Source organism: Mustela nivalis (assembly GCF_964662115.1).
Source record: "Mustela nivalis genome assembly, chromosome: 1".
Taxonomy (NCBI): domain Eukaryota; kingdom Metazoa; phylum Chordata; class Mammalia; order Carnivora; family Mustelidae; genus Mustela; species Mustela nivalis.
In genome coordinates this window covers 145108910-145124045 of record NC_139020.1, presented here as the reverse complement: position 1 = coordinate 145124045, position 15136 = coordinate 145108910, and the positions used below count along the sequence as shown (strand labels likewise).

General features: G+C 41.2%; 1 protein-coding gene across 1 annotated transcript in view; it reads left to right on the top strand.

Moving 5' to 3' along the window:
- The first annotated feature begins 9857 nt into the window (after positions 1–9857).
- DYNC1LI1 (dynein cytoplasmic 1 light intermediate chain 1) overlaps positions 9858–15136 on the top strand; it is a 42426-nt gene continuing 37147 nt past the window's right edge. The window contains exons 1-2 of the mRNA XM_082724216.1: positions 9858–10450; positions 10634–10707. Coding sequence (XP_082580342.1) covers positions 10305–10450; positions 10634–10707 — 220 coding nt within the window. The 5' untranslated portion in view covers positions 9858–10304. The remainder of the gene's footprint in view (positions 10451–10633; positions 10708–15136) is intronic.

The window sequence follows — 15136 nt, the reverse complement described above, 5'->3', positions numbered from 1 at the left end:
AAGGCAGCGGCTTAACCCACTGAGCCACCCAGGTGCCCGTGATATGTGTTTTTAATTTTCCATACTTAAAAAAAGTAAAAGTCATACTAGTAAGATGCAATGCTTCATGAGCTAGATTCTTTTCTCAGTTACCTACACTTGCAGAAATTCTATCCACTGTGACTTTAGGCCCACTACTTGCCTAGGGCATTTTCCCAATCTGTTTCCACAACATCTGGTATGAATTGACTTGCTTGCCATGTAATGACAAGCTTTAAAACAATGTCAATGTTTGATTTTATAGTAATAGAATTTTAATTAAGTTTTCAAAGACAATTGGAATTTTCAGCTCTTTCAGGAGGGAAACTATAGGTCTCCCATACTAGAGGGACCATTAAAGCATTTCATATGAACTGAATTTAGATTTGTGAAGCACCTACAATATCTTGCATATTGTGTGAATACATCATTTTGTATTTAAATGAAAACTGATTTAATTAGTAATATTATTCTTTCCATCTCAGAAATAAGGAAGCTTGACCTTGCCAAGGTCATATTGCTACCATGTGTGGAGCCAGGATTCCAGTCCATGGATGGATAAATCCAAAACCTGTGTTCTTTTTCCTTCATACCCTTGGTTTGTGATACAGCAATAAGGATACCAACCTGGAAGCTTGTTAGAGATGCAGGCTCATGGGACCCACCCTGGGCTTATTAAACCAGAATCTGTATTTTAACAAGGTTCCTGGGGAATTAGGGAACATTTAAACCATTTGAACAGAAAAACTCTGTTCTATAAAACACCTTATATCTCAAATAAGAGTAAATATTCTCATGAACATTTATGGAGTCCTCACTGTTTGTCAGATTGTGTTTACTCCTCATGACAATTCTATTAGAGTTGAGCAAACTGAGGCTTCAAAGTTTAAACAACTTCAAGGTCACACAGGAAGAGATGTGAACTCAGGTTGGTCAGATTCTGGAGCCTTGACTGTGACCCATTACTCCATCTGCCTCACTCCAAACACTGAGTCCAAATGTTTTATTTCATCTAAATGATGCAAATTAGCTGTCTATATCACTTCATTTATAACTGACATTGTTTAATCCACTACTTAGGTTTGATGGTATGGATAGAGTCCTAAATGTCAGACTCAATATAGTATTGTGAGATCATATGGTTAATACACTTCTTAGACTAGAGCTAGTATATGAAAAATATATATATTTGTGCACATACACACACACACACACACACACACACACACACATCAAGGTGTAAATTTCAGTGGGTTATCTGGCTATTGCTCATCTACCAATGGATGAACTGAAATGTAAGATGAAGTTGAATGATATTTACTGAGAAAGGATCAGAAGGACATTCTGCTTCCTGATTTCATTTTTACATTACTAGGCAATTCCATGTTTTCTACTAGTAAAAAGCTTAGGATCATTAGACTCTCCTTAAACATCTTCAGATAAACAACTCTTTGATCCTATATACTGTCAAATAACTGATTTGTTTTGCCTAAAAGAAATCTCCCACTGAGCAACTCTTTCATCCTCTGCCATGTGGGGGAAAAAAGACATATATAACGCTTTTGTTGGTGCACAATATAATGGGTTACAATTCTAGGCTTACTTTTAGTAAAGGCAATGAGACCATAAGTAGCTCTAGATGAAAGCAGACTAAGTTGTTATGAATATGATATCACCTGCAGTTATAAAATATAGCACATTTCTAAAAATACCAGGGAATTTCAAATTTTTTTCATTTTGCCTCATGTAGAGCACCCAAAGCAGAAAAACTTAATGACCTTTGTGACCTAATGTTTGCAGATCTTAATCTATAAAATCAGTTAATAGTTATCTTCTTTTTTAGGAAAGAGAGTGGCAGAGTAACACTGGAAATCTAAGAAGTAAGTGACATTAAAATTACTATTCTTTTGAAAAAAGGTATGGACTTTGGGGGCACTTAGGTGGCTCAGCCAGTTAATAATACCAGGGTCCTGGGATAGAGCCCCACGTAAGGCTTCCTGCTTAGCAAGGAATCTGCTTCTCCCTTGCCCTGTGCCTCATCCCTGCTAGTATTCTCTCTCTCTCTCTCTCAAATAAATAAAATCTTTAAAGAAAAAAAAAGGTAATGGACTTGGACTTCAGAGAATTTAATTACAAGGAAATGAGATTCTCCAAAAATCTATGTAATAAATATACAACTAAGTATAATCAGTGAACCTTTCTTTTGTCTTCTCAGTGGTAAAGAACAGATTAAAACAACAATGACAGCTAAACATTCTAAAAATCCTATCTATTCTATTTTAAAAATGTATAAGCAGATAATTACAACACTTAGATGAAGAAGAAACATTCTTATAGCCTAAAAGATAAATCTTGTTATTTTCCCTGTGCATTGCACTATCGGTGAACATGATTTATATGCTGTTCCCCTTTCATTCATCACCCATTTTCCAGGAATGAATACAGATACTGTGGTTAGGAGCTGATTCTGAAATGAGAAGGTAATTCTAACTATTATCCTATCCTGGAATTTTAAAAATATTCAGGAGGTATTCTTTTTCAATGATACATTTCTAAGCAAATGAAGAAAAAATCTTTTTAGACCTAGAAATAGAAGAGATTCTCTTCTTAGTGTTTTCTATGAAGGAAAAGCAAAAACACCGAGAAAGTCTATTCCTCTTGTTGAGTATTTATTTGCCCCACTTCTTTGTTTAAGATAGGAAGTTCTGTGAGGACTGACCTGATAAAAAGCCTAGGTAAGTAGTAGGAGAGAGGTTAGGTCTGTAATTCAAGGGACTGGTGACTGAAAAATGAATTAGATAGCCTTTATTTCATTCATTCTATGTAGGTACTTAGAATGAGATATATATATGACTTGAAGGACAGCAAAAATAAGCAACACTGGGCATCTGTTTTCACTGTAATTGAATCCCTGGATCTGCTGCTGGCAGAGTTAGTAAGCAAGGAATCTGCCAATTCTAACATTACCATTCTATTACCAAAAAAAAAAAAAAAAAAAAAGGGCAACCAAAAACCAAACAACAACAACAAAAAACATATATTGAGTAGTTTGTGGGGACTATTTAATCACTGAAGTTCTTTCCAACACTTTTATTATTCAAGTTGCTCAAAGAGTGAAACGTCAAGGGTCCACTCACCTTGCTTAATTATTTTTCCTTTTTTTCTTTTCTTTTCTTTCTTTCTCTTTCTCTCTTCTTTTTTTTTTTTTATTTTGGCTTTTCAGATGGCATTTATATCAACTGTGATTGCCAGAATTTGGCACAGTGGGTGAAGCAGGTCTTATTTGAAAATCTGTTGGAGGTAGCCTGTGGGAGTTAGTACAACAGGAAGCAGCTCAAGGGGTAGCTGCCTTGTCCCAGTTCTCAAAAACAGAGGAAGGCATCCCCAACAAAAAGAGGAAGTGGCCTGTATTGTCTCACCTCAGCCAACAGAAGGCTCTCCTCCCAAACTGGTTTTCTTCAGAGCTCTTGGGCCTGCCAAATGACCCCTTTTCTTAAAATGAAGAATATCCAACCGTGGCCTTTAAGAAGTTGATGAGTGAGCAGGAGATGACGGTCGACCAAGAGAAGAGAGGCACGTAGCTCCCAGGAGACAGAAAGATGGAGAAGGAAGGAGCTGTCTCTCTTCTGGCTCCTGTTCCATTTCCTACTTCCAGGCTCCAGGGCTCAGCTGAATTAGAAATCAGACTAAAGGGACGCTGGGTGGCTCAGCTGGTTAAGCGGCTGCCTTCGGCTCAGATCATGATCCCAGCGTCCTGGGATCGAGTCCCACATCGGGCTCCTTGCTCAGCGGGGAGCCTGCTTCTCCCTCTGCCTCTGCTGCCACTCTGTCTGCCTGTGCTCACTCTCGCTCCCCTCTCTCTCTGACAAATAAATAAATAAAATCTTTAGAGAAAAAAAAAAGAAATCAGACTAAAGACATCTGTGGTACGCCTCAGGGAATTCCCAGTAAGATTGAAGCACTTCCTCAAACAAATACAGGGTACTGTTATTGATGAATTTAACAAAAGTCCAGAGCCTCCAAGAAAAGGCAATCTGTACTCACATAACCCGTTAAAGCAAGAGAATGTGTAATACATTTTAAGAGTTGTATCAAAAAATGATTAAAATATTGCAAAAGAGAGGTCCTGCTTTCAAGTATTGGAGTAAAGAATTTTTTGTACCCTCTTCACACACACACATATCACACATATACATCATCATCATCCTGAAATTTTAGAACCCTGGTGACAAGGAGTAAATCTGTTCATTTATTCATACTTTCAACAACTCTTTACTGATTGTCTACTATATTGTAGGCACAATGTGCTTATAGTTCATTAATGAAGTCCTTACAGTTCTGATAAATAAGTAAATTCGATATTATGTTAGGAGATAATAATAAGCAAATGTTATACTATCCTAGAAGGTAGTGTTATATGGTAAACAGAAAGGCAAGCAAGGTAAGAAGAATCTGAAATTGCAGGTGTGAAGGTTCAAGTTGTTGTGTTACATGGGTAAGTCAGGACAGACCTCACGGAGAAGCTGAGATCTGAGCAGAGACTTGTAGGAGGAGTGGGAGTCAGCCAAGTGGCTGTCTGGGAGAAGATACTGGATTGGGCAGCTCTTTGCATCCTTCAAGGCAGAGGAAACAGCTAAAGCAAAGGGATAAACAGTTTAAGGAACAGCAGTGGGGCCATTGTGCCTAGACGTAAGAAATCGATGGAGGGAATGGAGCAAAAGAGTTTAAAGAGAAAGTCAGGGCCAGCTTTATGGATCATTGTAAAGACACTGGCTTCTACTCTGATTAAAAAAAGGACTCACTACAGGACTTTGAGTAGAGGAGTGGCAAAATATGGATTATATATATGTGCATATATGGGTATATGTGCATATGTATACATACATAAACAATTTTTTAAAGATTTTATTTATTTATTTGAGAGAGAGCATAAGCACAGGGTAGGGAAGGGCAGAGGGAGAGAGAAGCAGATTCCCTGCTGGGCAGGGAGTCCAGTGCGGGGCTTACACTGACTGAGCCACCCAGGTGCCCCTAAGTATTGACCTGGCATATATATATATATATATATATATTTTTTTTTTTAAGATTTTATTTATTTATTTGACAGATCACAAGTAGGCAGAGAGGCAGGCAGAGAGAGGAAGGGAAGCAGGCTCCCTGCTGAGCAGAGACTGGCTTATATTTTTAAAGGATTCCTCTACCTGCCATGTCAAAGAGCTTTTTAAAGGAATTTAGGCAAAGACAATAGCTTGGCCCAAGGTGGCATCAGTGGATGAGTGATAAGAAGTCAGATTGTGGGTATATTTGGAAGGTAGAGACTACAGGATTCCTAATGGATTCAATGTGGGGTGTGAGAAAAATAGAGAAGTCAAGAATGACTCAGGCAAAAAGGAGTTGCTACCCACCGGGAAGGCCTTGGGTTGAGGAGTCTTTTCTTGGGAAGGTCAGAAGTTCAGCTTGGAACATGGTGAGTTTGAAACATGTTATTAGACACCACTCCAAGTGGAGATGTGGAATAAGCAATTACATATATCAACTTAGAGTTCCACATGGAGCTCTGGGCTCCAGAGGTAAATCTGGGAGTTTTTATCATACATTTGGGATTTAAAGTAATGAGACTGGATGAGATTACCAAAGGAGTATAGATGGATAAGAGGAACAAAGATATAGCCCTGCAGTCCTCCAACATTAGGTGGTAAGGAAAATGAGGAAATGGTGAAATTAAGAAGGAGCAGGTGGTGAGGCAGGGAAAGAACTAGGAGAACATGGTAACCTGGAAGCCATAGGAAGATAGATACCCACAAGGAGTGACCAATTGTACCATGTGCTGCTGATAGGTTAAGAAAGACAAGGATGGAGAATTTAACACTGGATTTAGCAAAAAAGAGGTTATTGATCACAAGTATAAAAGAAGTCTCTGTGGAGTCAGACAGGTAAAAGTCTAACTGAAGTGGGTTATAAGGGCAAGGGGGAGGAAGAATTGAAGACACCAAATAAAGACAACTATTTTAAAGAGTTTTGCTGTTAAAGAGACGGAAGAAATGAAGCAGTAGCTGGTGAAGAAGTAGAGTTGAAAGAGACTTCTTTTCCTTTTTTTAAAGATTTTATTTATTTATTTGACAGACAGAGATCACAAGCAGGCAGAGAGGCAGGCAGAGAGAGGGGGGGAAGCAGGCTTCCCGCTGAGCAGGGAGCCAGACGTGGGGCTCGATCCCAGGACCCTGAGACCATGAACTGAGCTGAAGGCAGAGGCTTAACCCACTGAGCCACCCAGGCACCCCACTTTCCTTTTTTTTAAAAATGGGAGACCAGCATGTTGGTATGTTAATGGAAATGATCCAGTGGAAATTAATAAATGATTATATAAAGAAAGGCGGGGAGAATTGTTGGAGCAATGTCCTAGAGTTGAGGAGAAGGATGGAATCTAGCATGTAAGTGGAGAGACTGCTTTACTTTAGGAGTATAAATTATTATCCTGTGATAATTGGGAAGAAAATTGGTATGAGAGTATAGACAGTGGAAATTGGAGTGAATGTGTTAGTGAAAATCTGTGGAAGTTCTAGAGGCCTCCAAAGAGCGGAAAAGAGGAACATATAACAAAAGATTAGGAATCAGAATGTCTTTGAACTTCTCAGTGGCAATATTAGAATCTAGCAGATAAGGCGTCAAGGCCTTTAAAAAACCTAAGGGAAGGTAATTTGCAACAAAAGAATTCTATACTAAGCCAAACTATCATTAAGTGAGTATAAACTAAGAGCATTTTCAAACACACAAGGTGTGCTGGATATCATTTGTTTGTCCCTCCAGATCTACCTTCCACCCTTCTCTATCCTTCTTTGTGCTCTGGGACGTAGACCGGCATGTATTGCTTCACTTGAATTCTCTTGTCCTCCAGCTTCTGGTTGGGTTTGGCCAACATGGACAACTGGCAAGATATGAGGGGCCAGAAAGAGAGAAGTCAGTGCTGTGTTACTTTACTGAATTCACAGACCTTATTAAGAAATTCTTTCCTACAACTGCAGCTCTCTCTGGATTCTAGTAAACACTCTTCCTACTTTTCCTTCAAGCCTAAATCTTCCTGCTCCTCCTAGCCCCATCTTAATACTGTCCACACCTTTATAAATAGTTCCTTTGTTGAGCTTTCATCTAGCACCACTTCAAGAATGCCATTTTTTCCCTGGCAGATCCTGGCTGGATATCTCAAAAAATGTATCCATACATCTTTCCTCACCAAACTCTTGGGGGGAAGTTTGCCTATAAGATAAGAGAAGAGGGGGCACCTGGGTGGCTCAGTGGGTTAAAGCCTCTGCCTTCGGCTCAGGTCATGATCCCAGGGTCCTGGGATCGAGCCCTGCGTCGGGCTCTCTGCTCAGCGGGGAGCCTGCTTCCTCCTCTCTCTCTCTCTGCCTGCTTGTGATCTCTGTCAAATAAATAAATAAAATCTTTAAAAAAAAAAAAAAAAGAAGATAAGAGAAGAGAATGAGGCAAAGGAATTCCCCCGCAACAATGGTGAGAGAAGATCCCATGATGACAGCTCCGTATTAGGCACACAGAACAACCAATTCAAATTGAAGCAGCTTAGAAAGTTCTTAAAAATGTGTTTAAGAGGGGTGCCTGGTAGCTCAGTGGGTTAAACCCTCTGCTTTTGGCTCAGGTCATGATCCCAGAGTCCTGGGATCAAGCCCTGCATCAGGCTTTCTGCTCAGCAGGGAGCCTGCTTTCCTTCCTCTCTCTCTGCCTGCCTCTCTGCCTACTTGTGATCTCTGTCTGTCAAATAAATTTAAAAAAAAAAAAGGTTTAAAAAAAAAATGTGTTTAATGGGACGCCTGGGTGGCTCAGTTGGTTGGACGACTGCCTTCGGCTCAGGTCATGATCCTGGAGTCCCGGGATCGAGTCCCGCATCAGACTCCCACCTCCATGGGGAGTCTGCTTCTCTCTCTGCCCTTCTCCTCGTTCATGCTCTCTCTCACGGTCTCTCTCTCTCAAGTAAATAAGTAAAATCTTTAAAAAAAAAAAAAATGTGTTTATGATGAAGTTGTCCAAATACCTAATGAGAACTTTTAAACCATTAGGACGAGAATCCGAGACTAAATTACAGTTAAGCCTAGAAATCTAAGCAAATGAAAAACCAAGAGAATTATTAATTTTGGATGTAAGAAAAAGTTGGGGAAGAAAGAAAAGTAATCATAGTATAGGAAATAACTCAATTGTAAATAGCACTTATATAACAAAAATCCCAAGGGACTGCTGGATTCTTCCCTTTTATAGACTTCCTTCAAGTTTCCCTATTTTTGTTACGTAGAGATTTCTGTAGAAGATATTTATCATAACAGCAACAAGAGTTGCCAGGACATTTATTCTAATGTAATTTGGCATAGGCCATTTAACGGGTTAGAAAGTCAAAATATCAATGTATCTACCTCCTACCTGTGGGGTAAATTACTTAATTTTGCCAATTCTTTACAAAGTATGAGGATTGAAAACCATAACACATGTGCCTGGAGTATACGAGGTACTCATAAATGACCACTCTTATTAGCCATCTTAATGGAACAACACTGGATAGGGATATTATAAAACTACGCAGAATACAACTTTGACCTCGGTATAAGTGGGTAGTTGGGCATCTAGAAGTCATGGAGCATTAGAAGCCTGAAACCATTATAAAGTTAATACTTCCCAGGTTAAGTAAATATGATACAGAACTAACAACTCTGTTACAACAAAATTGGGGGAAACAATGACCTGACAACAAAAGATGACTGAGGGAGTAAAGTACAGAAAGTGAACCAACTCTCAGAGAGGCCCAGTGCAGTAAACAGCCCTCCTTTACATCAGTGACTTAAAACACTCAGGTTCCCCCAGAAGTCCTTGTCCTGCTTGTCACCATAGAAAGCCTGGGATCCCAAGACTAGATTCTGGTTCCTTTCCTAATCATATTACACAAACTAACAAAAAATGAAGAGCTTTAACTGCAGGAATTCATTAGGCCTATCAGCTCCAGGGGTTGGTGAGATGTAAATGGTTTGAACCATAAAGGAAAACATTAGTCATTAAAAATAAACATGTATCAAGCATTCAAGATTTGTCAGTCACTGTTCTAAGCCATTTTACATGAATCATCCCATTTAATCTCCATAAAAATTCTAGGTCCTTTTATCCCCGTCTTACAGGTAAGAACACTGAGACTAGGGAGAGGTGAAGAAAATGGCCTATGATTGCTGATAGAGTTGAATCTCAACTCAGATTTGCCTCCAAAACCCTAGGCTACTAACAGCACTGTTAACCTGTAACTAAGACAGTCTTTAGCTGTGGATTTTCCCACTCGCCTAACAACAACGATCAGATCACATATTAGCAAGCAATCTTCAAATATGACAGCAATGATGTACAAAGGGCCACACCATCAAGTTTTGACAGAAGGGGAGTTATTTTAGGGCTACTTTAGGTTCTTTGCATCTGTGTATGCCCAGTGCCAACTGCGCCTGTCATAATAAGTGCTGAGTAAAACGTCTGTTGACTGGCTGTATGGATGACTCACCTAGCGGGTCTTGTCAATTCTCACGCGGGCATCGAGGCTCCTATTAAAGCGCCCCGTCAAGCCTTTTTCTGTCACGCAGCTCTTAGTGGCCGGGGGGAACCTGCTTCAGATATGGGGCCAAGACTGAGGAACACGGCACCACGTGAGAATGCAAAGTAGAGAGCCCAGAACTCCGGGACCCAGGTTACACTCCGGACTCCGGCTGCACAAAGCCTCTTTGACGGCGGGGCGGCCCATTTCCCTCTTGGTGCAGGGGAAGTGCGGGTATAGGCGGGTGACCGCGGCTCAGCCTGAATGGGGGGGGAGGGCGGGTAATGACAGTGCAGGAATTCCACGCTAGCTGCGGGGTTCGTAGACCTGACTGAAGAGTGGGAGGGAGCACTGTTCACCTGACACACCCCAACCCACTCTGCTGCAGCCAGGGCTGCGGGTGGGGCGGCAGGAGGCTCCTCTGCACGCTGAGACCTGTATAAGCCGGGAAGTAGCACAACCACCGGCGAGGCAGCCCGCGCACGCGCATTCTTTACGCGCGTTCGACAGACTGCAGCGCACGCGCGGTGCGTCCTCCCTCGTTCGGTCTGTGCCCGCAGAGCCCGCGGCTCCGCCCCCGCAGGCCCCGCCCCGCTCCCGTGTGCCGAATGCTCCATATCCGGGTTCCCGCCGTCGCCGCCGCCGCCACCGCCGCCGCCACCGCCGCCGCTTCCCTCATTCAGCTTTGCCGGGAGTGGTGTGATTCCCGACCAAGATGGCGGCTGTGGGGCGAGTCGGGTCCTTCGGTTCCTCTCCGCCGGGATTAGCCTCGACTTACACTGGGGGCCCCTTGGCTAACGAGCTAACGTCGGGCAACGGCGGCGCCGCAGCGGGCGACGACGAGGACGGGCAGAACCTTTGGTAACGACCCCACCCTTCCCTGGGTCCCTGCTGACACTCCCGGCCCTGCGGACACCTCGGGATCCCGTGCCGAGGCCACTGCGTTCTCGGCAGCCCCCGCCCAAGCGCGCCAAGGCCGAGTCCGTCCCTCCCGCGGTGGGGCCGCGGTCCCCGGCCTCAGCGTGCGCCTTTGCTCCCCGCTAGGTCCTGCATCCTCAGCGAGGTCTCCACCCGCTCGCGCTCCAAGCTCCCAGCGGGGAAGAACGTACTGCTGCTGGGTAAGTGTCCTCTGCCTCGCTCCGCCCCGCCCGGCCCCCACCCGGGCCCGGGTCGGGGTCCGCCCGCCCGCTCGCTCGCTTTGTGCGGACTGGCGAGCCTGGCCCCGCCCCGCCGCCGGACCTGTCGCTGACAGCTGGGGGAGAAGGCGAACGGGGACCCAGGCCCCGGTACCTGCGGGGACCCGCCCTCCCCAGAGCCCTTCCTCCCCTGGATGTGGATGTGGAGGTGGCCCTGACAGTCTCGCATGGGAAGGACAAACGCGGTAGCCCATCTGACGGATTCTAGAGGCTTGGGAATTACCTAGAAAAAAAGGATGGTTTCTCTTTCATAACAAAAATTGCTAGCAGGAGGCTCTTTGCAAGGGCTCCAGTGCAAATGGCATACTATTAATATTTAATAGCTGACTCTGTGTAATTGACAGAGAAGCTAGAAATTGAGACCTGGTAATCGTGATAAATGTTCTTACTTGATTCAGCTTTTTTGGGTACAATGGCCTCGTGTTGCCAATGCCTTTTTAACTGTCACTTATAATTATGAAATTTGTAAAGGGCAGTAGAACACCTTACTAGTCCAGTCCCTTCAGCCAAATAATTTTAATAAGGAGAAATGGTCTAATGTCTCATTCTTGTTCTGTAGCTCCTCTGCTCCCTGGAAGTTATGTATTTTGTCTCTCTTTACTGATTTCTTAGGGTGGGCGTATTGGACATTGAGGGAGAATAAATCACAGATTCACATTTTCTCAGGCTTAGCTCCTGAGTCATTTTCAGAAGACATTTCTTATTCTTTAAGTGCCAGATATTGACGATTGCTTATAAAATGATGGTTAAATTTTAAAACTTTGATATTGGTGTCTCAAGACTGTTTTTCTGTACATCTAAAAACAGGAAAGGAAACAAAGAAGTCAAATGCTACATGACAGGGTCTATTTTAATAAAAATGTTTAGATAGAGACAAATTACTTTTTTTTCCTGAATTGCTGCCAATCTAGAATATATAGGATTCTTGACTGATGTTCATTACTACATGGAGCTAGTTGAAAAATTAGTTTTTACCTCATTTTTAATATGATTAAAACTACCTACTGCTTATTAACCTGTGTTCACTCACAGCCCTATGATCTTAAACAAGTTCCTTGATATCTGTAAACCTTGGTTTCTTCATCTTCAAAGTGGATATTGTAGAAACAATAATGTCTTCCTCCTAGAGTTATGGGGAGGATTGATGAAATAATGCTTATGAAGTGATAACAGCACGGTGACTTTTTGTGATGGATTTCTCTTAACTGAATTAGAAAATCTTTTATCAGAATTCTCTTTTTGAAAACTGAATTAGTGTCCACATTAGTGATATTTATAGGGCAGAGATGGATTAGGGTCCAAATTAAAAAAAAAAATCCCAGAAAACAAGTTTACTAATTTAAACAAATTACTGTTAGCTGCTAAACTAAAATGGACTTAATGTGACCTCATTGAAGTGGGTTTTTTTAATGACTCTAAGTTCAGTAAGACTTCTTTTCAAATACTACTGTTACAAGGTTAAGATTCTTGAACTTTCTTTTCATTTTGTAAGTTCCTCCCAATTACTTCTATGCATTAGATGTTACTTAGAGGATTCTGTTTGTAGTGAAACAAAAGTCACAGTTTATTCATTTTTGATGTCCCTGATGTGCTGAGGTTGTACCAGGCTTTTTTTGTTATTGTTTGTTAACCCTTTTTTTTAACCTGCTTGACACTGGATCCCTGTATGTGACTGAGTATACTTAGAGACCCCAGACACTTCTGTCCTTCCATACTTAGAACAGACTAAATTTCCTTCTTCAGAGCTTAATAGTTTGTAAGGCTCCATCTAGTATAAAATTATACAAGCTTGAAATTAAAATTTTATCTTTGAGTACTGTTGGGATATTCATCAAAGTCCTTTTCAGCTTTAGAAAAACAGATTTTTACACTGATTACATAAATAGGGTTAATTTTTTAAAAACATCTCTAAAGATTGCTTAAAGACGTTTTACCATCACATGTTACAGCAACATTTAGTCTGTGCTGGTGGAGGGAAGAAATACATAAATAGGTATTGTGGTTTTCTTTGTTACGAGTTTGAGGGTACTAAGCAGGAGGATGCTTGGCCTTAATGTGTATTTCATGAATTACGGTGATCTCTGGAGTCCTGTATTTAAAAAACAAAATCTGAGGCTGCAGTAAGGTTTTACATTTCCAGAAACAACCTAAAATAGGACAGTGATCAAAGCTTGCTTATGTTCTCCAAAACAAATTGCAGTTTAACCTTAGCTTGCTACATGGCCTCCCCTCCCACTCCCTATGGGGGTGAGAAGAGGATGAGGACCAGTACTGTATACTGTATGGGCCATTCTCAAAGCATTTTCATGTAAATCTTAGTGTATCTTCTCTGCTGTGCCCCTTCTTTCACCACCTCCAAATCTGAGAGGTAGATGTTAGCACCAATTTATGGATGAGATAATGAATTTTAAAGACCTGTTAAGTGAGTTTTCCAAGGTCACACAGCTGTTAAGACCATGTGTTCCTGACTCTGGCATGGCTTTCCTTGCAAGGAAGGGAGGGCCACACATTCTTCCTACTGTGTAACTTTTTTAAAAGACTATCTTTGAGTAAAAATACTAGTAATTATTTTAAACTAAAATCCAAATATTTGTTGGATTCTAGGATGCAGCTTATTGAGGGACACCACTGTGGCCGTGGCATTCGTGTTTAAGCAATCATTTAATCTACCTAGGCCTGACCTGTCATGAAATGCAGAAACACTATGACATTAGTGCTTAACCATTTTCTCTCTTGAAAGATTTTGAGAATGGGCTTCAGTCAAGTTTGTTTTTAATATTAAAGGCAAAACTTCTCATGCACGTATTTTAAGTAGGATTTAACTTACCAAGTGCCCTTTGAAGAACTATTTTTTTCTTTACCCTTTTTATTTAATCAACTTTTACCTCAATGATTGTAATTATATTTTAATTGCTGCTTTTTAAAGGGTACTTTCTCCACATCTTAGTTACTTTTCCTCTGTTTTGTTAAGGAAACTCCCTAAGGAAAATAACAGTACCTAACATTTATAGAGCACTTACATGTACTAGCTGTGTAAGGATTATGTACAGCATTTGATTATCCCCTTAAAGATCAGGAAACAAACACAGAGCTGTTAAGTAAATTGCTGTAGGGTTACACAGCTAGAAAGAGTGAAAATCAGGAATCTAAACTGTATAGCCTACCTCCAGAGACAGGATTCTTTTTTTTTTTTAAGATTTTATTTATTTATTTATTTGAGAGATAGAGCATGAGAGGGGAGAAGGTCAGAGGGAGAAGCTCTCGCTGAGCAGGGAGCCCGATGCAGGACTTGATCCCCAAACTCCGGGATCATGACATGAGCCAACGGCAGTTGCTTAACCAAGTGAGCCACCCAGGTGCCCCAAAGCCAGCATTCTTTTTTTTTATTTTTAAGATTTTATTTATTTATTTGACAGACAGAGATCACAAGTAGGCAGAGAGAGAGAAAGGGAAGGAGTCTCCCTGCTGAGCAGAGAGCCCGATGTGGGACTCATCTAAGGACCCTTGGGATCATGACCTGAACCGAAGGCAGAGAAAGCCAGTATTCTTAACCTATATACTGAACTGTCTCCCTAAAGGAAACGAGAGCCCTCTTTGTAGGAGAAATAATGTGTTTGCAGTTTATATTAAGGAATTTTGTCTGATTCTCGTGACGTATCTATTTCATTGCAAAAAATCCCATTGAGTTAATTAAATTAATTCATTAGTACTAAGATTCATATATAATCTTAGCTTCCAGCACAGGACCTGGCTTATAAATAGAACATCAGTATAACTTTCTGATTTGGGGCCAACATAAATTAATGAAAACTAGTTGGCCCTTTGGTAAATCATGTAAGCCTCATCTTTCTCGTCTGTAAATTAAGATATTTGGATTTAGTGATTTCTGAAGGCTTGTCTGATCCCACATTCTTTAATTCAAGTTTTAAAGCTTGTGGGTTATATTTTTAAAGAACTATTTTGAGGATATATTGCAGTTAGACTGAAATTAAGAAAGTATTTCCTTACAGATGTGGGCTGTTTGACTGTACCCAGGGAGGAAATTTAGAGCCTTCTATTTTTCCCTGAGGGCACTAGTCCAGGATTGTGTACAGCCAGCAAAGCCCCACAAAATGCTGAGCATCTTTAGGCAGTGTGTTTGAAATAGTCTTTCTTACTCAGGAGTAAAACTAGCTTCTATTGAGCTTGAATTATTGGTAGGAAACCTAAAGATACATAGCGAAATTCAAGATCTGTTCACAGAAGTGACTTCATGTGAGGAGCGACTGAAAATAATGAGACTGTCCACTCTGAAACCGTTAACTTATGAGGAGCTGGGATTAAAGATCATCAAGGTTCCATGACTTATGGA